This window comes from Ricinus communis, chromosome 10 (genome assembly GCF_019578655.1).
Source record: "Ricinus communis isolate WT05 ecotype wild-type chromosome 10, ASM1957865v1, whole genome shotgun sequence".
NCBI lineage: Eukaryota > Viridiplantae > Streptophyta > Magnoliopsida > Malpighiales > Euphorbiaceae > Ricinus > Ricinus communis.
The window spans coordinates 5,924,073-5,944,564 of NC_063265.1; the positions used below are offsets into that span (position 1 = coordinate 5,924,073).

The following is a 20,492-nucleotide window of genomic DNA, read 5'->3' on the forward strand; positions in this document are numbered from 1 at the left end:
TAAGAAGTATTTAACTCTAATTTAAATTATTAAATAAGTTAGAAAAGAATAATTATAAATAAATAGCTAAAATAAAATAGATTTAGTAATATTCAATTAATAAAAAACTGTAAAGTGTAATAAGTTTAAAATAATTAAAAAAATTAAAGAACCAAATAATAATAATTTATTCTATTTGTGCTCAAATTTAGTGTTGGTCCAAGTTCAGTAAATTGACTAAGCCAATAAAGTTAATTTTTAACTAGATCCTAAAGCCTATGTGACAAATAAAAAAGCGCAAAGATGAAAAATCAGCTATAGAGTCTTTTAAAAGGTTGCAACATATTCTTATGAAATAATGAACAAAAAAAACATGTATGAACCAAAAAAGAAATGATGTAGAAATGAAGTATATCCAAGTAAGTGAACTGCATGTTTATGTTATGTAACGAGAAAATTGAGCAAAAGAAGAAAGTGGAATGAAATATAGACAGAAAGTTGAGAAGAGTAAAGAAGTTATATCTTTCTCAACATATGCAAAATGTGAAAAATAATAGTATATGCTCTCAAGACGGAGAGTTAATTGAGGATCAAGTCAAAGCATCTCTCAAGCCATAAAAATCTATAAATAGATAGAGCCCTTACTAAGCAAACTCTAATAAACCAACCAACCAATCAAATACAAAACAAACCCATAATTTATAAATTTTATCTTTACATTTATTTTTATATTAGTCAAGCAATTCTTAGATTAGTTAACCAATTAGTTGTTAATTTACAGTATGATCAAGCTTTCAAGTGTTCTTCAGTGATCAATTATTCCTGTAAGTAATTTATTTTATTGCAATCAAGTTCCTAAGCTTTCCAGTTACTGTTTCAATATTATATTTATTGTAGTTAGTTACATAGCTTGCTTTTAGCTTATAGTAATTTAACTCTTAATTTTATTTTTTTTAGCTCATTTTTACATTATGAGCTCATTAATTATATATTCATAGTTCAATTTTACATCCTTAACTCATAATTGCATGTTCACACTTCATATTTATATTTTTAATTTATTATTAGCTTATTTTTTTAACTCATTATATTAACTAGTTTTGCATAATGATTTAGCATAATTGTATTGGCTTAGCTAAAAACTCGATATAATTTAGGTCTTTTTATTACCTACATAACCATCTAGATGAGAAATCAAATTATTATATTTATTGGATCAACTGTATTTATTTAAAATTATCAGTCTCTCGCACACTCGACAATCAATCACACATAAAATGACAATAATTATCACCGGTACTATTGAAAGTGAAGGAAAATACATTCAGTATCTAATGGAATAAAAAAATTTAAAAACTATTGTTACATCTTTAAATATAAATGGTTAAAAAATATTCCCAGATTACTACTTTGCTGCTATAAACAAGCACTTTGACAAATTTAATGTGAATGAGAATCTATAGAAGATGTTTTTTAGTTAAATACAAAAATTTTATTTTCATTTATGATAGATTTATTAATTTAATTTTATCTTTTTTTTAGTAAGTAAAATTAATTTTAAAATAATTAGATTATTCTAATATCTAATAATAGTATTAAAAAATAATGTTATTATTTTATATTTTAGATTAAAATATTTATTTATTTTATTTATTTAATATTTATTTATTTAAATAATATAAATAATATTTATTTATTTAAATAAATATTTATTTATTATAATATTTATTATATATATTATATATTTATTATTCTAATTATATATATATTTATTATTATAATTTGATTTTTATTATTATAATTTATTATATATTATATATATATATATATTTATTATTATATTATATTATATTTATTTATATTATATTATTATTTTAAATAATATCTATAACGAGCCTAAAAGCTCATAAACATATCGAGTTGAACTTTTATTTTTTAAGTTCAGTTCGAATTTTTAACGAATTTGAAAATAACATCAAGTTCATATTGTTATATTTGTTGAACAAGTTTAAATGAGTTAAATCCGAGCGAAGCTCGAACGATTTAAATCGTCTTACCCATACGTACTATGGGTATATCCTTAATTAAAAGGTTTTTTATTTGAACTCTATTTATATGTACACCCTTTTTTTCTAACTTACCAAATAAATGTATTTATATTGTATATATCAGCCATTTGTGTATTCACATTATTCATCGGCTATTCTAATGGGGGATTCGATTTTAATTGGTTATTAATTAATTACATTAAATTGAAATATTACATGCTCAATTCAAATACTTGTAAGCTTAGATAGGTAAGTTTCCTCTAGATTTTAATTTGGAATCATAAATAAGATTGATAATGAGCTTTGGTTCACATTCACTGATAAATATTGGGTCAGGAAATATGAGGTCAAATTTTAACTTATTATAAAGTCCATTAATTAATGATATTTAGTCAATAAAAACTTGCTTAAGATTTCTCATTGATATATCAAGTCAAGTTCAAACATGAAAAGAACCTATTGGATTACTTGAAAACGAGTTCAGGAGTCCTAAATTATGAGGTCTGAGTAATATATAATTCATCACACGGCTTGAAGACACCTCAGTTCATAATGTCGGATAAGTAGAGAACAACCAGAGTTTTCGAAATGTTATAAATCTTTACAAGAAGCGCATATAAATATTAGTACAACCTAGTAATCCATCCTCCGTGCAAACAACCCAAAACAGGCAATACAAATAGTGTCTTTTTTAAGAGCTGAAGTTATCGATGATGGTTGTATGGAGAGGGTCACTCAAGTGAGTGGCCCAGTTGTTGAGAGGTCCTTTCCCAGTAACAGCAGCTTGAACTGCAAATCCAAGGAATGCAACCATGGCAAGGCGAGCGTGCTTTATCTCTGCCAATTGAAGTGTTGCCTTTTTCTCCGGGTCCTCAGCTAGGCCAAGTGGATCAAAGAACTTTCCTCCAGGGTATAGCCGCTTCTCTGGGTCCAACTCTGAGTTTCTTTGGAACTCAATGTAACCGATCACCAAAACCTCAATCCAGATTAATGTAGTAATGGAGAATGGCAGTGGCTGCCCAAGGTAAGATGACCCTTCAACTAGCTCCACCTGCATAAACAACCACAATAAGTCAATACAGCCCTCTAATAGTCTCTTCTTATCAATAGAAGTAGCAAAATGAACAGGTTTTATCGATCAAAATAAGCAGCCAAAGTCTAATAGCCCCGTTATAGCATTAAGAGTGCAATCTTGATCTTGTAATGGAGAAGGTTAAAATTCAAAACCTAACACAAAATATAAATTAATACAAGGCTAGCAGACACGTGTAGAATGTCAGATTTTGCAGTTCAGTAGCACTAATTTGGGGACAGCTTGTTCAGGGTCAGGCTTCAATTTACCTGATACTCTTAAGATTCAAAAACTGATGACGTTCCTATTTAAAGAATTATTATTCCCATGCACTATTTAATTATGTACTCCTATTTCTTTCCAATTATATGAACAATCATCTATATCAAGACTAAAAAGAGTGTCAAAGCGACTATACCTTTCCAGCATCTTGCCAGGTGACTCCTGTAAGCCACTCAACGGTAAGAGCACCAAGAGTGGCCAACATAGCCCATCTTCCATGGATAAGCTCACATTCACGGAATCGTTGCAGTCCAAATACCTCACTGTAAGGCTGGAAAGGAGTGGACTTAACATCAGCAGCTTCAGTACGTGTCCCAATAATATCACCAGCGATATTCTTGGCCAAGTTCTGGTCCAAAGAATCCAATTCAAACTGCAAATACTCTGCTGGTTTTCCCAATCCAAATGGGTCAAACCCATAATCACCAACTAAGCTTCCATCTAGCCATTCTGGTGCCTTAGCTCCTGGGTACCACAGTGGCCTGTCAGAGGTGGGTTTCGCTGATCTCTTTGGTGCTGATTTCTTGGTTCCAAAGCCAAACCTAGCTTGGACCCGACCTGAGTTTGAGTAAACATCAGGGAGACGTGTTCCCATGAAGGATGATGCAGCGGCAGCAGCTGTAGAGGTAGCCATGGTTGGTGAGTGATGGTGAGTGTGTGAGGCGATGGTTAACGTTAGAATGGAAGTGGACTTTGATTTGCGTTGTGTTGTTGTGTTGCGTTGTGTTATACTAGTGAAGTTTTAATGAATTTTGTAATGGTTTATCCATGGTGGTAAGTGTTGGGCGTTGGATCATTTTGCGTATCCATCTAACGGATATGAAAGTATCGGTCTTATCTTTGCGTTATCTGGATGTGGGGCCTAGTTGAGTTACATGTGCTACAGTGTCATGTGGATGTGTTTTGTGGCTGATGTTGCTATGAGAAAATCTATTTGGATTTTCAAAGGATAACCTTTGGTTTCATTAATGTTTTTGTTGTTCTATTGTCTAACAATTCATTCGCCCAAATTTTCTTTTAAGCTAGAAGCGTAGAATATATTTTTTCCTTTTTATTTCTTTTAATCTAACCGAATATATTTGATAAAATCTTAAACACGTGTCAAATAGAATCCTTATAGATAAAAAATATTTATATATATCAATAATGTATGATATCTATCCATTTTCATTTACAAATATTCTAAGAAATGTGAGTTTCTAATTTATTTAAGATTTTAATGCAGTATCTATATCTTTTTTCTTACAAGTATTTGATTAGTAAATTTAATTTTATTATTTGGAATTATTTTTTTTTAATATATTTCTTTTTGAATAAATACATTTATTACTGAGAGAAGGTATATTTTTGCTCTTAAGGTTTAGGTCGAGAAGTGAATTTGTCACTAAATTATTTTTTGATGTAAGAATATACGTAATTGTTTAAAACTTGAAATTTAAGCCACAAAAGACAAATAGAAAGATGTTAATTTAAGCGAATGTGGTTAAAAGTGAGTTCTATTAATATATTAAAAAAAATTATTTAAATCCAAATTGAGAAAGTAATATCACTATAAAAATTCGTGCATTTAGTGATGGCAACTTAACATCGTAATTTAGCGATAAGATAACGACAGATTAGCAACATAGTGTTTAATATCAATTTGGCAATGTCTTAGTGATGATTTAACGACCGAAACTATGACGCCAAATTTTGGTGTATAATTTGACAACGACTTAGCAATGACTCTACGGAATATAGCAAGGAGGAGCACGTTGTCGCTAAAATATTGGTGCCAAACTGGGTTGAAAGTTTAGCATACCTTTCCTTTTGGTTAGCGGTAGAAAAAGTCGTCGCTAAGCTGGTGGATATAGCAATAGTCTTCCTTCCCGATGCTATAAGTACCAAGTAGCGACAGTTGTTGCCATCACTAATTCTAAACATCAGCTTTTTCTCTTATAAGCTAGCTTTTGGTAACGAATAGCATCCGTCGGTAATTATGTTTAACAAAATGCTGGCGTTTCATTATGGTTTTTGTTATACCTTAAAATTTAGTGATGTCTGTCGCTAAATTTAAAGGTTTTAAAACAACACGGCCCCGCCCTTTCTTTCATTTCTCTCTTCCTCCCTCTCTCCCCCTACCATAGCCATTCTCCCACTCCCCCTTCGCAGCAGCATCGTCGCCATCGCCCAAATAGGTTTCTTTCCTTTTTTTAAAATTTTTCTGCGTTTAAAATTTCTTTAATCTTTTCGGTGTCGTCGCAAGCGTCCTCTCCCTTCTCTTTTTGGTGAGAGGTAAGATTTAAACTTTTTTATTATTTTAATTATGTAATTTCGGTTAAATATGAATTATTTAATTGTAAAGTTAAAAATAAAATATAAAAAATTTATAATTTTTGTATAATTTAAATTTAAATATTAGGTGAAGGTAAATTTTTAGTTTTATTTTTATACTAATTTAGTTTAATTTTTATCTTTTTTAGTTTCAGGATAAAACTTATGTTAATTTAGTTTAATTCATTTTTTTATTTGCTATTTGTTTATATTAAGTGTTTTTTAAATTATTTTTCTGTTAAAATTTTTATTTTCTGTATAAAAGATTAGGTTAGTTTTATTAAATAAAATTTCTATTATATTTAATTTATTTTATTTTATTAGTTTTAGGTTTAACTTTTACAAGTTATGTTATTATATATTTCATGTGTAATTTAATTTATATTAATTGAGTTAAATTAATGTTAATGTAGTTTAATTAAATTTTTAAAGTTTTAGGTTTAATTTTTATAATGTATGTTGTGATAAATATTTGTTAAATTTATTATTATTTAGTTGAAGGTATAATTTTTATTGTAATTTCTATTCATTATTTATAATAATTTTAATTATTTAATTATAATTGTTTAGTTTTAAATTTATTTTTATATAATTTTAGTTATTGTAAATATTTATTTTTTATATTCATATATATTTATGTGTTTTTCATATTTACTTTCGATAGAAGATGCAAACAGTATGTATATTCATTTTTTTATTTATCCAATAAGTTAATAAATAAATTAGTATGCTCAATTGAAATTTTTTATTATCTTTGTGGCTATATAATTGAAATTCATATGTATGTTTAATAGTGATAGACATGTTACATTTATGATTTATATAATAGATATATTAAATAAATAGAATAATATAACAAACATACTGTTTGTCATATTTGGAATATTTTTTATTTAGAAATCGGATCCGCTTTATGAAGGATATCCATATTAGAAGAAAGATTCTGCCGAAATTTTGGTAAAATTTTAAGGGTAAATGAATTATCCCAAAAATTAAAAATTAAAGTTTGTAATAAAATTATAATTAACTAATTTAATAATTTTATTATTTCTTGAAATAAAATAATATCCTAAAAAATTGATTATAATATATAAAAAGTCTTAAAAATAGATTTAAATTTTAAAATAATTAATAACGGTAAAGATAAAAAAATAAAACTACAAATTCTTAGCAGTACCACACCGTCCTTCTTTTATTTTATTTTATTTTTTAGAAAAATTTCTTTTAAATCTTTCTTTTTCCATGAGGATGGAAATTATAGCCAGCTTTAGTTACAGAACCACTGGCTGTGCAGGTCATCTTCTCTAGCTTTGTTTTTTTTCTTCTTGATTACTGTCCTCTATGATCATATTGTTCACAAAATTACAAATATAAATCATTTGATAAAATACATTTCACATCACTATAGTAACATAAAAAATACCTTTTTAGTTAAAATTTAAAGATTAAAAAAATACTTAAACTTAACTAAATTTGTTGTATTTTTCCTTTTTATTCTACTTTTATTTTAAATTTTAATTATTTTAATTTATAAATTTTAATTCAATAAAACTACAAATTAATAATGCTAAATATATTAATCAAAATTAGAATAAAGAAAAAAGATCGGAATAGTAAATATATTATTTTACATCTAAAGAAATAGAAAATAATACTTAATAGTTTTTTATTTTATAAAATAAAATTTTCTTGTAAATAGTTTTATCTATATAAAATAATTCAGATAACAGATAGATATCCTCGTAAGGACCGTCGCAGACGGCCTACTCCACCACCCTTACCTACACCCTCATCAAGGCCACTGTTGTTTTTATCATCATCCACTACACTTACAAATTCTTCACCTTCAAGTACTATTCCACCACCCGTCACTAGTTCAATATCCACTACTGCTCTACCTCCTATTGCACTTATGCCAACACCTGAGGGGGCCTCAATTGTCGGGATCATCATTGAAGAGTTTGAAGCTCCATATATAGATTGAAAATGGTAGGCAATAAAATTTATTTTTTCATATTGATAATTATTGTAACTGCATTCAATTTTCTTATCTAAACTAACTACATTAAATTTCTTATAAACAGGCTAGTACCTTCTCATCTCTATCTGGCGAGGGCCACAAAGATCTTCAAGAATGACATAGAGCATGAGGGGTACGTGTGGCGATTTGTGCCTAAGAATACGAAGGACTCGTTCTTCACGGAATGGAAGGTAATAATTATTATGATTATTCAATTTTTTTTTAATTTAAAAGTGATTAATATTAATATTTTTTGTTTTATTTATTTTTACATAAATTTTTCACCCGGGACTCAAGGTACGAGGACCAGCTCCAACTTGAATAGAATAGGCAAGCAACCGAGAGATACATTGACATGGTATCCAGCTGGAAGAGATACGAAAAGCAGGATCGATGTGTCGCAGAGGACACTTGAACGCATTATATATACTACTAGAAGAAGCTTGAGGTGAAGGTAGCAAGAACCATCTCAACGACTATAGCAAGAACTGTCTCAGCGAGGTTGCCGGTCCGGGTATAGGCTCGGATCGTCACACTACTAGATCGAGGTTGGCCATCGATCACCGGCGGGCATTAGTAAGAATAAAATTATGTACTTTATTTATAAGAGTTAATTAAATTTATAATAGATAATAATGATCTTTAATTTAATTATCTTCTTTTGTTCAGATAAGGAAGTTGGGTCGCAAGCCTACTGCTTTGAGCTGTTTCGCCGGTTGTATAATAAGACCAATGACCGATTCATCGAAAGTAAATCCCAACAAATCGTTGTAAGCTATTTATAATATATTAAAAAATTTCAATTAATATTTCTACTGTTTCAAATTTAGTATGATAATTAATTTTAAGTTATATCAATTACAAAAGAATTTAATAGAAATTCAAAAGCCACAAACTAAAATAAAAATAATAATGCTATATGCTTGTTAGGACTATCAATATGGGTCATGAAGAATTTAATAATGAAATCAATAAAAATAGAGTATAGCCTCATGTAATTTTATTTTTTTAAATATAAAAAAATAACTTTATCTTGAATATTGTCTTAAGCAATCGTGCTAATATCGTGTTTTGAAATAAAGAATAAGAATAAGAATAAAGAGTATTATAAAATAAAGATTAATAATAAAATAAATAAATAAAGAAGGGAGAATAATTTTCTATACATATATGTGTGTGTTTATGTTTTTATTTTATTGACTATAATACTTATTTATAGGTGTAAAAAATTATAAAAATAGACTTCTATTTACATAAAAAAATCAATCTATAAATATAATGATATAAACCTAATATAAAAAAAGAAAGTAACCAGCCTTGTAAAGGAAAAATACTTTCCATGACTGAAGATTGTAAAATAGAAGTGAGACCCACTGATTCAGGCATCCAATATTCTTTTAAATCCATCTTCGATTGATAAAACTAAAAATAGGAATGCAAGTTTCCTATGCAACTTTTTCGAGCAAATTCCCCAAACAAAATAATAATGTCGTTCACCAAATCATTTTATCAGATCTCATTTGTTGGCATTATTTTATACAAAATAATCATTTATCTAATAACAATATTGATATGTCAGCGAGACACAAATGACATTTACTCTTAGGCTGCTAGTTTAATAATATAAAAGTTAGAAAAATATTTATTAATTAATTTAAATTAATACTATTGACTTAATTGATATTACTATTGTTAAAGTTAAAAACTATTATATAATTAAATAATCAATTTATTAGTAAATATTATTTAAAAATTAAAATTATTATCTAAAATATAATTGATATACTATTTCTTATAATAAAATTAAAATTATTATCTAATTAAAAAATAAATCATTAGTTCATATAATATTAAAATATAATTAATACGTTATTTTTAAAATTAAAATTATTATTTAATTAAAAATATAATTCGTTAATTAATAAATTAATATAAAAAATTAAAATTATATGTAATTTTAAATTTTATATATCAAAAATAAATATGCATCACAATAAAATTTTATATTTTAAAATATAAAAATATAAATAAAAAAAATATATCTTATAAATGAATATATATATATATATATATATATATATATTTATTAATTAATATTAATTCAAACTTAAATAAATTTAATTTAGCTCGCTCGATAATATGCAAGTTAAATTTAAGATAGATTTAATTCAATTACAGTGTAGATAAAATTTCAAATCATATTAAAAAATTTAGTACTTTTTAAATGGATAATTAAATCAAATCAAATGAATAGGGTATAACCCTAATCACAATCATTTTAGTTGTGGCAACAGTGGCTCTCTTTGTTTTATCTTAAAAACAAAATTTATCTTCTTGTTAGAAAGGGTTAGCATTATAATAAAAAAAAATGTATATTATATTATTAAAGAAAAATAAAATCTTTTCTTCACTGGCTGCAACCAGAACGTTCAGTTAAAAGGCTTGATGGAGTCGGATCCAAACTGATGGAGCTGGGTTAGTTTCGTTTTATCCGAATACGACGCCGTATGGGAAAGTGCAAACGTCAAACTCTAAATTTGTTACAGTCAAAGGGCCAAGTCAACTAGTCAGATATTAATATAAATATCTTCCTTATGGATCAGAAATATCTTCTCTCTCATTTATTTTTAATACGTAAATATCTTCCTCATAATTGTCTGCTTGGAGGAAAAATAAAATAAAACGAGAACAAGATTACACTTATCCTGCCCTACAAACAAAACTTTCCTTTATAGTGCTATTTCGAAAAACTAATCCAAGATACAGAAAACAAAATTAAGGATTTATATAGAAAGTCTTTAAAATAAATCTCATTATCATTAATAAAAATGATAAAATTCACTTATTTATAATTATCTTCTACACGAGCAAAGTAAAATTCAAGCCTCTACATTTAAAATAGTTTAGTAACTAATCAAATTTTTATATTAAATAAAGAAATGTTGTTTTAATTTCTTAAAATTTTAAAAATCATAATTAAAATAATTGTACTAAATGTTGAGGAAGGAGTGATTAGGCAATAATGTTAAAGCAGTGAATTTGTATTTATTTTTATTTTGATACAAATAAATAAAAATATTTAATTAAAATTTATAAAAAAAATTATTTTACTTAAGAAAATATGAGAATAAAAATTAAATTAAATTAAAAAAGATTCTTTAATATTATAGAATGTACGGATTTGAAATTCATTTAGAAACTCTATCTATTTTATTAAAATTTAATTTAGCTATAATTAATTTTTACAAATTTAATTATATAAAATATTAAATCAATTTTCATTCAATTTAAAACATATAAATTTTAAATATATAAATTAATTTTACAAATTTTATAAATTACAATCAAATATTAAAAAAAAATATTAATAAAATTAGAATTAATACTTAAAATTAATACTTTATTTTATAGGTTTATGTTCATAATTTATATTTAATAATAAAAAGATAATATCTCTTCAAAAAGGAATAATAAAAAAGTTGATATTTATGGCTAAAAAAATCAGAAATTGATATTTCATAAAATCTCAATCTAAAAGGCAATCTCGCAAGGTTTATCCAAAAAAGTAAAGCAATGATGACCTTATTCGGTCACATTGACAACCGGATATCACCGGTAAACACGCGCTGACTCAACACTCATAAAGTGGCAAGCGCCTAAAGTTAACCGGCTATTCCAGTCAACTTACAAACTGAGTCGGTCTTAGGCTTTGTTATTCTATTCTCTCTCTCTCTGGCATCAAATTCTCTGTTTTGTCTTTTTCAACTCTGTTTCTTCCTTTTAAGCATCGCCGCTTTAACTCTGTTCTGCTTCGCTTCTCAAAGGTTAACCTAGTTTTCGCTTCTGAGATCTGTTTTTTTTTTTTTTTGTTTATGTTTATCTAGTTCGTGTTTTATCTTTGGTTTCGTAAAGATTGAGGTATCTTTGCTGGTTTCTTTAGGTTCTGTTTTGTTTTGTTCTGTGTTGTGTAATACAGTGATTATGGATTAGAGTATAGCAACTTTGTTTTTTCTTTCTTTGAAAAGATATATATATATATATATATATATATATACTGAAGCTCTATGATAATTATCCATATATCTGAATAATACAGTTTTTATTTTTAAAAGAAATTTACTGTTACTATTATTATTTGTTATTTAATGCCCTTGATCATCAATTTAATTGTTGTTATGGAGTTGAAGTTTGCTTCTTTTAGTTTTGATTGGTTTGGTATCTGCAGGAAGTCATGTTACCCGCTTTTTAGAAAAACTATATTTTTTGCTAATGAAGATTTTAGGTTGTTGCTTGTGTTTGTTGTCGTAAAAGTATCAGATTTTGTTCTACTAATTGCTCTGCCCTTTTAGTTCTCTAAATTATTGCTATAGATTTTTTTCAATCAGTTACCTGTTTGTTTGTTATACTTGTTAGTTGGATATTTGTTTTAAATGTAAGTTGCTTTTACATGTATTATATGATTGGGGAAAATCAGAAATGCCTTGGTTCCTTGGGCAAAGCTTGCATTTTCTTGGAAGCTTGGCAATGTTTTTGAAAATTGGACTCCAAATATGTATTGAACTGCTCAATTTGATCTTAAAGGCTTCATTTGTACAGGCACGAGCTATAAGTAATGAAGAATTCCAAGGGTACAGGTGCAGCAAAGGCTTCCAAAGATGCTCTGAAGCCTGCTGATGATAGGTCAGTTTGATTTTTATGTAATCTTTGGTCATTGTAGGCTCAAGGGCAGTAAGCTACACAAGAAGGAGTAGTCATACTCATCCCCTTAGAGATCATTTACCAATAGAATTTATGAACTCCCACAATATTGGTGGATGGTGATTGATATTCTTATGTTCTTTTTGTTTTATTTAATGCTCAAATTACACTATGCTGTCTTTTTTGTTTTGGGTTCCATGATCACTAAAAGGGTGTCTTAGATGAGAAGGTATTCATTTGGTGGTTTAAGTTCATTTCATGTCTGATTTTATATATCTGTTGGTGGATACAGCGATTAGCGGAATGTTATTGTGATGGATCATATGTATCTCTATCCTTTTCAGAAAGGTTGGAAAGAGGAAAGCAGCAGCGGCTGTTGATAGAAGTAGCAAACTAAAAGCAAAGAGGGAGAAAAAGGCCAAGAAAGATCCAAACAAACCAAAGAGGCCTCCTAGTGCTTTCTTTGTCTTCCTGTATGTGTGTCAAATTCACAATTAACAGTTATTTCTTGGGAATTGCTCTCTACTCATGCCATGTTTGTGTTACAGCGAGGAGTTTCGGAAGACTTTCAAGAAAGAAAATCCTAGTGTGACATCTGTAGCAGCGGTAAGCAATCAACAAATTTTAACCATCTGCTGCATCAGATTTGATTTATTTCTGGATGAGCTCTTTGAATAACTAATTGCTTTATTGGCCTGATGGGTTGCAGGTTGGGAAAGCTGGTGGAGCGAAGTGGAAATCGATGTCTTCTGCTGTAAGTACTGAAATGTTCAGTTGTTTGTGCTATCTTTTTTTTTTTTTTTTTTTAATTGGTGGAGGATCTCTTGGTTCTGAAATTTCAAAGTGAAGGAGATGGGAAATATTTTGGTGATTGCGGAATTGTTTGAAAGCTTGACACCAAATTAACTACTAGTTACATGCTCTGTATATTTAAGCACATAAACCACCCTTAGAATATGTTTATTTTTTCTGGGAGAAGTTGCATATTAGCATTCATCTATATAATTTACGTTATGTAGAATACTTGTTGGAAGTTTACTTTTATGTAGAAGTAGGCTTAGATCTGTCGAAAGATTCACTTCTTTGTTTGCCAGGAAAAAGCCCCATATGAAGCCAAAGCTGCCAAAAAGAAGGATGAGTATGGAAAACTTATGAATGCCTACAACAAGAAGCAGGTAAACATATTGCATCAGCCATTCTCCAGTCAAAACAGTGTTGCCGTTGCTATTACATGCTAACTTGGTCTTTATTATGTTTGCAGGAGAGCACTGCTGATGATGGTGAAGAGGAGTCAGACAGGTCAAAATCAGAAGTGAATGACGAAGATGATGAGGCTACTGGAGAGGTGGGTTTACTCATCTGTTTGTTTATTTATTCATTTGCTTTTGCAATTAGGTTACATAACTTTGATTAGTGATTAACATGTTATCTCTAATGATATTATGTTCTTGAGAGTTCTGTATGGGTTTAAATTAGTTGGGAGAACTGTGGAATTGCTTCTGGTTGCTGCTGAACTGCTGAACCATATCATCTTCTTTTCTGTTTTCATATCTAACGCCCGTTCAATGGCATGTTTCTTTCAGGAAGGGCAAGAGGAGGAAGAGGAAGACGAGGATGAAGAGGATGATGAATAAACGTGAATTGTTTTTGATTTTGGGCATCATGTGATTTAGGAGATAGATTTTTGGATTCTATAGGTGCATATTATTAGGTCATATGTAGACTTGTTGAAGAAAAGCAGGGAACCTTTTTCTTTTTCTTCCTTGGAAGATTTGAAGCAGGAATATATGTTTATTTTGTCCTGCTGCCTTGATGCCTTAGTTACTTACTTGGCTGCTAAACGTGAGCCATCTCACTCTTGAGCTAAATAGAGAATCTATAGTAACTGTTTTTTGTGGGCGCACTGGAATTTATTTTGTCTCATTATCTTTGGTCGTTTATTAACTTTTCTGCATCCCTGAGATGAATTCAGGTATTCTTCTGATTTTAAAAGGAAAGGTCATTGGATTATTAGTATTTTTTTTAAAAGGGGTTTCTAATTGCAGTCTCAACTTATTACTTCCCAGTTCGAGAACTGAACAGTGCAATTTAATATCTTCCCGAAAGAAAAATTAGAATAAAATTAGCAACCAGTAGGATGTATGCACATGGCAAGGAATTGCATCTGTGACGTAGGTGTCCTTATTTCCAATTTCGGACATGATAGTCCATATTTCTTGTAAAACATGAAATCTAAACGAATAAATAAATAATCCAGTCATCAGCAGTATGTATTTACAATTCTAAAACTCCTCCCTGAGGAAGGAAGATTATATAGGCAAACATCAAGAAATGGAGATTAGGCAAACAATGATAATGTACAATGAACAGCTAGATATATATATATATATATACAATTTGCCAAGCACGGTCCTCACTGTTACCGGGAATCATAAGAAGCAAACTTTGGACCTGGAACAATCAGAGGCAATTTGTCAATGTACATAAACAACCTCTCCAAATTCTCCCTAGTAATCGACGACAGCGCGACAATCTCGTTCTTGCTCGTGTAGATCCAAAGATCACCTGAGTTGACTCTCTTCAGACTGTTCCGACAGAATGGGCATGACTGAGATCTTACGCGCCTGACAAGACATCATACAACTGAGCAAGCAGCAGTATCAACTGAAACTTAAAGAACAAAAAGCATATACACTAGCAGATACCACACAGAACATGCTAATTTCAGGATCAGGACATTCTTATTCTGAGGCTCCAAGCATATATAAGTTATGAGGCACTGATATTTATATAATGAAGTTTTTATGATATGCTTCACTCCTGACACAAGCTTTAGCTTAGTAGGGATCATGGAGTTCCAAGTGTTCTTGTGGCAACCTAGTTCCAACCCTCAATTCTCCTTTCTCTATGCCTATTCAGATTTATACTGGAGGCACCTCTGTTTCTAATCTTGCTTACTACCAGAACTTCAATTTTCCAGTGCCTCTCAGCTGTAATGAATTTTTCCGTCGTGGCTAAAACCTTGGCAGTAGTGCTTCAGAAAAATTCGTTAAGGAGAACTACCTTGGAATGGAAGAGATCTTTCAGATGAGAGGAGCAGCAGATGTTACTGATATGGGCAAATGAAATGAGCTTATTGTACCAATCCATACAAATATTGTTATGGGCAGAACAATATGCAAATAACAAAGCAATCAATTTGTACACGATAAACTTCTATATAATTCTTACATTTAAAACTGATTCCTAGATATGCAGTCTCCTCAGCATAATGGAGTGAGACAACCAGCAAATTCTTTCTAACTGAAGAATGTTAGAACTCTCAATTGCCATCTAAAATATGTTCGCATAAAATTATATTATTCACTAATTTTCTTCCTCAGAGTCATGCATTTATTATGTTCTTATCAATTGGAAATGCGTTGATCAAAAGAAATTAGTTGCCATTGTTTCAGTATAATGTGGAGATACCATTATTTCACAGGATACCGTGTGGTTGTGATCTTACCAATTTCGATAGCACCTCATACACAATGAATGATTGCATTTGGGCAGCACAACCTTGGTATTTATCTCCAAGCAAATTCCACATTCTTCTTCTCTCTCTAAATCAATTTCAGAGAGCTTTCCTCTGTCCATCTCGTCTTTCTTTTTATACCTGGAACAAATCTCTTTCTGTTTCCTCTCATCTAGATCATTGATTCCTCTTTGAAGTTGCAATAAAGAAGGAAATATCACCCCTGTCAATGGAATCTAAGCGGATTAGAACTGATTACTTTCTTTTAAGGAAATAAGAAAATATATCACACTGAACAGTGAATATTTTGTTCCTGCAGTTCAGAGAAAGCATTAACAACTGCGTGAACATACTCACCGTAGAACTCTCTTATACTAGCTTTTCTTTCATGAACAGACATAGTTGTTTTTCCATCCTCATAAGCCTGTGATACAACATCATATCATTACAACCTTGACAATATGGAAAAAGGCAGCATTATGACAGCACAGGCAGAGGGGACTTTAACAATTAGATACTAACTAAATTAAGGGGACCAGAAACAATATTCCAGGGACAAAGAATGAAATGGTAATCACCTTGTATATGAGAATTCTAAGCAATCCCAAGGCACCAGCAAGGTGGCAATCAGTCCACTGAACTAAAAAGAGGAAAAACTGAGCAGCAGGACTATAGGATAATCTCATTTGAAGGCAGGCGCCATCATATTCCCTAGGATAATCAGAAGCCCTGTGTCACAACCAAATAGCTGAATTATGGCTACTACCACATTTCCTAGGATAATAAACAGCTGCATCAATAAACATAAACCCTTCTCTTTGTCTACAGAAACAATTCGTTTAGACCAGAAAATGCAAGAAAGGATATCTCACACCCATAAACTTGCAGAAACTATATCGTATAGAGCAACAAAATTCCCTGCATTTTCTGGATAAGCAGAAATTCTTGGCAGTCCGTTCCAAAATTGAGAATAGCATTATAAGTATCCTACAGGTGCTTTTTCAAGGTCAAGTTGCAAAAGCTCATATCTGTATTGGAGCATACATGTACAAAGGAAATCCATATCCATGCTACAGAAATCATAAAAAACTCAACCTTTTCAAATCTCCAATTCCAATAATACATAAAGGAGAAAAATCCAAAAAGATCAAAACTTTTTTTTTAAATCCACTATATGATCCACTAAAGCCACTGAAAGCTCAAGTGACGTAAATGCCCTTGCAAGGCACGAAAAATAAAGTACTGCCAATGCATAATCATCGCTCTCTCTCTGGAAAATATCCCCAATAACATCTGGATTTCTAAGATATCACAATCCACTACAACGGAACCACCCTTCTACATTTTTACTGAGCAGAGCATGTAAGAAGGCTAGTGGTAAATTCTGAGTTTTGGTGCAAATAACTTTTTTTTTTTTAAATCTTTTGACAGAATATGAGAGTTCATAGTCTAGAATTGCTTAAAGTAGAATATAAGCCTACAACTATCTTATTCACATGTCCATATGAAATCCACACTAGGCATCTAGAAAAACCGTACAATTCCTCAATTAAGAGGCTTTGATCAGCTTAAAGAAAAAAACATCACAGTGACCAAAGATAGCCAAAATGAGTGAGAGAGAAAGAGCATTGATCCTTCACCTAAACAAAAGATCAGAACTTTATTATCATAATCTCAAAGATCTTTACTAGAAACTAAAAATTAGCTAAAACCCAGAAACAGATTGTTCAAGAATAACAAAAACAGAACAGGGAGAACGAAAGGAAAGGAAATTACAGGGTATTAGCAAACTGGATATCAGCCTCGAGAGCCTTAAGTGAATCCTTAAATGATTTCCTCATTCTTCTCTTCTTATTTATCCTCTTCTTCTTCTATTCCAGTAAACAAGCAACCAAACAAACAGAACAAGCAGCCTATCTCAAAAACCAATACCCATTTATCCACTCCTCAAAACCAACAGCAACAAAAGAATTCATAAAAAAACCAAAATCAACCCATTAATGAAAATTGAAAACCCAACCAGAAAAAAGAAGGAAAAAAAAAAAATAGTAGAGAAAAGGGATAACCAGCAACAAGAAAGATGTAGAAGAAGTGTGGGGGTTTTGGGGAGTTATCTTTTTTAAAAATAAAAATAAAAATTCCTTCACTTGGAACACACGTAATCGTACTATGTGTATATTTATATTTAGATTTTTAGAATATCTTTTTCTTCTTATCAGTTGAAGAGTTGGGAACTAATGTAATTATTATAGAAGTTTGAAGAAGACGAAACATATAACATAGTTCATTTACTATACTACCCTTTCTATAAAGAAAAAACAATACTAATTTATGCAATCATTTTTCAGTTAAAAACCTCTAAACAAATTGGGAAATCACATTAGTGCCATGTCGTACAAGTGTTCTAATACTTCTCACTCTCACATGCTTCTTTTTTCTGTTCTTTTTATCAAATTCCAGAACTTGAGATCTTATCCGCCGATTGAAATTTGTATAATTTAACAGCAGTCCTATAATTCAGTCATCTCATATTTTTATGTTTAAAAATAGATAATAAAAAAAAAGAGTTCAAAATTAAGAAATAAATTAATTAAAATTAAAATCTTATGATATATGCTAATTATTAGCTGAAAAGTCCCAGATTATTAAATTAATATAAAATAAACCATAGTTCTCGAGTTACAAACTTCTAAACTATAAGGTAGCATTATAATTTTAATTTTCTCTTACTTAATCATTAATTTATCGATTAAATATCCACATAGTGCTAAAATATTATTAATAAAAAATTCGTTGGAAAAGGAAATATGAAGAGCTAAGAATTTGAAAAGATAATTATAAAAATAACCAATTTATTTTGTTCCTTATTTATAGGTTAGGAGTTATATTATTTTTTCATAAATAAAAACATCTAATTTATTTATTTTTAGTTTTATTATATATTTAGTCAGTAGTATTTAACACACCAAGATTTAGTTAGTAAAGTAACAAGTCAGTGGAAGGGTTGAAATTGAAATCACCTATAAAGTTTAGGTTTAAAAATGTAAGGACAAATTATTAGGGGTTTAATTAATAGAAAAAATATATAATGACATTTTTTATGATAGAAAATATTTATTCTAAACACAAAATAATAGGAGAATATATATATATATATATATATATATATATATATATTATATTTTAATATTTAGATGAATATATACTATATTATTTAAAATGAAATAAATAAATATTTTTAAATTAATAATATATGTTAATTATTTATTAAAAATATGTATAATTCTTTTTGTAGTATACTTTTATTTTTAATATTTTCACTGGAAAATCTAACAAAGCGACCCGCCTGCCGATATATCAGCTTAGTCACTTGTCAGGTGTTGTGGCGTATGTGACGGTGGAGGAGCCGATTGGAGACGTATTCTTGAATTGGTGTTATCTGCCGGGGATATTGCTCGTGTACATAAAAGCACAGTGGAGCATTTGCATCAAAGTGACGCGTGGAGGACATGCAAGATTCTGATCTAGCCGTTAAATCGGGGTACCACTTTGATCGAATGTGGTTGGTTGATAAGAGGAGGAGGAAGTGGGCGAGTTGTTGTTTTTTCTTTTTCCCCTTTTTTTTTTTTCTCTGTTTGGTGAATGAGATGGGGCCCTCAAATTTAAGGGCTCAGCTAAATCTAGTAGCATCCGTACTAGCAAAACCTACCCCAAATTGCAACTTCTCCAATCTTTTTTCATAATTATTTGATTTTAAAATTGTAATAACTAATAGCTATTAAATTTGAGTGAATTTTATATAATATAATAAAATTTTAGGTGTGGGTTTGGATCTCAGACGAGACAAAGCATTATATAATGGCATGATAGAGAGGGTTCGTCCCTGATGTAACAACAATGTCGAATAACTGGAAGTAAATTATCGAAACTAATCTTATGATTTGTTAAAAATTAATCATTTTGATATCGCCGACCCGTTTCGAATTTGATTAATGTTAGTGCATAATATATAGTTAATTATTGGTGAAAAATCAATTATAAATTAAAAGTTGATTAGGACACTTGATTAGCTTTTTGAAACGCACATAAATAAATTTCTAGGAGAATGGTCCGCATCAAGCACCCTATAGCTTAAGAGTTTGATACTTTAAGAAGTGTGTCTATATTAGTATCTTAAAATGTTCTTCAATCATGATTTAATAATTCGTAATCTTAAATTTATTATTTGATTAGACAATTTCGGTAATAAAAACTTACAAGATTGATATTGAAACATACCCGTAACTCAAAAAGTTATTGTATTATAACTTATTTAGAATATGATTTTGATTGATTAAAATTAAAAATTAATTTATTACATTTAAAACTTGATGAAAAATAAAATCAGCATCATCGGACACTCAAATTATAAATTAAAAAAGAAACTAAACTAATAATTAGATTAAATATATTAACGTGATTAAATCTTGTCATATTACATTAGTAAGTCTTTTTATTTTTAATATTAAATAATTTTTCATCAGCTAAATATACTAATTACAAAAGGAAAACAACTATAATGTG

The 20,492-nt window shown here is 29.3% G+C and overlaps 3 protein-coding genes and 1 long non-coding RNA gene across 5 annotated transcripts; 2 read left to right on the forward strand and 2 right to left on the reverse strand.

Moving 5' to 3' along the window:
- Nucleotides 1–2,591: 2,591 nt before the first annotated feature.
- Nucleotides 2,592–4,110, reverse strand: LOC8267514 (chlorophyll a-b binding protein CP29.1, chloroplastic). The gene is made up of 2 exons (XM_002528059.4): nucleotides 3,518–4,110; nucleotides 2,592–3,078 (listed from the first exon to the last, which is right to left on the reverse strand). Exons 1-2 carry the CDS (start codon nucleotides 4,013–4,015, stop codon nucleotides 2,719–2,721), a joined length of 858 nt encoding a protein of 285 aa, XP_002528105.1. The 5' UTR covers nucleotides 4,016–4,110; the 3' UTR covers nucleotides 2,592–2,718.
- Nucleotides 4,111–7,471: 3,361 nt separating this feature from the next.
- LOC125368682 lies at nucleotides 7,472–8,475 on the forward strand. The gene is made up of 3 exons (XR_007214439.1): nucleotides 7,472–7,683; nucleotides 7,779–8,290; nucleotides 8,384–8,475. It is a non-coding gene; the product is annotated as an uncharacterized LOC125368682 (long non-coding RNA).
- Nucleotides 8,476–11,384: 2,909 nt separating this feature from the next.
- LOC8267513 (high mobility group B protein 1) lies at nucleotides 11,385–14,321 on the forward strand. Of its 2 annotated transcripts, none has more exons than XM_002528058.4 (8): nucleotides 11,385–11,538; nucleotides 12,311–12,394; nucleotides 12,757–12,885; nucleotides 12,961–13,018; nucleotides 13,122–13,166; nucleotides 13,507–13,587; nucleotides 13,674–13,757; nucleotides 13,996–14,321. In XM_002528058.4, exons 2-8 carry the CDS (start codon nucleotides 12,327–12,329, stop codon nucleotides 14,044–14,046), a joined length of 516 nt encoding a protein of 171 aa, XP_002528104.1. In that variant the 5' UTR covers nucleotides 11,385–11,538; nucleotides 12,311–12,326; the 3' UTR covers nucleotides 14,047–14,321. The 2 variants fall into 2 exon arrangements, with proteins under 2 accessions (XP_002528104.1, XP_015580227.1); XM_015724741.3 differs by having other exon boundaries at nucleotides 11,507–11,632.
- A 324-nt stretch (nucleotides 14,322–14,645) lies between these two features.
- Nucleotides 14,646–18,150, reverse strand: LOC8267512 (E3 ubiquitin-protein ligase AIRP2). Its single transcript, XM_015724718.3, has 5 exons — nucleotides 17,706–18,150; nucleotides 16,508–16,658; nucleotides 16,287–16,353; nucleotides 15,921–16,152; nucleotides 14,646–15,036 (listed from the first exon to the last, which is right to left on the reverse strand). Exons 1-5 carry the CDS (start codon nucleotides 17,768–17,770, stop codon nucleotides 14,832–14,834), a joined length of 720 nt encoding a protein of 239 aa, XP_015580204.1. The 5' UTR covers nucleotides 17,771–18,150; the 3' UTR covers nucleotides 14,646–14,831.
- Nucleotides 18,151–20,492: the final 2,342 nt, after the last annotated feature.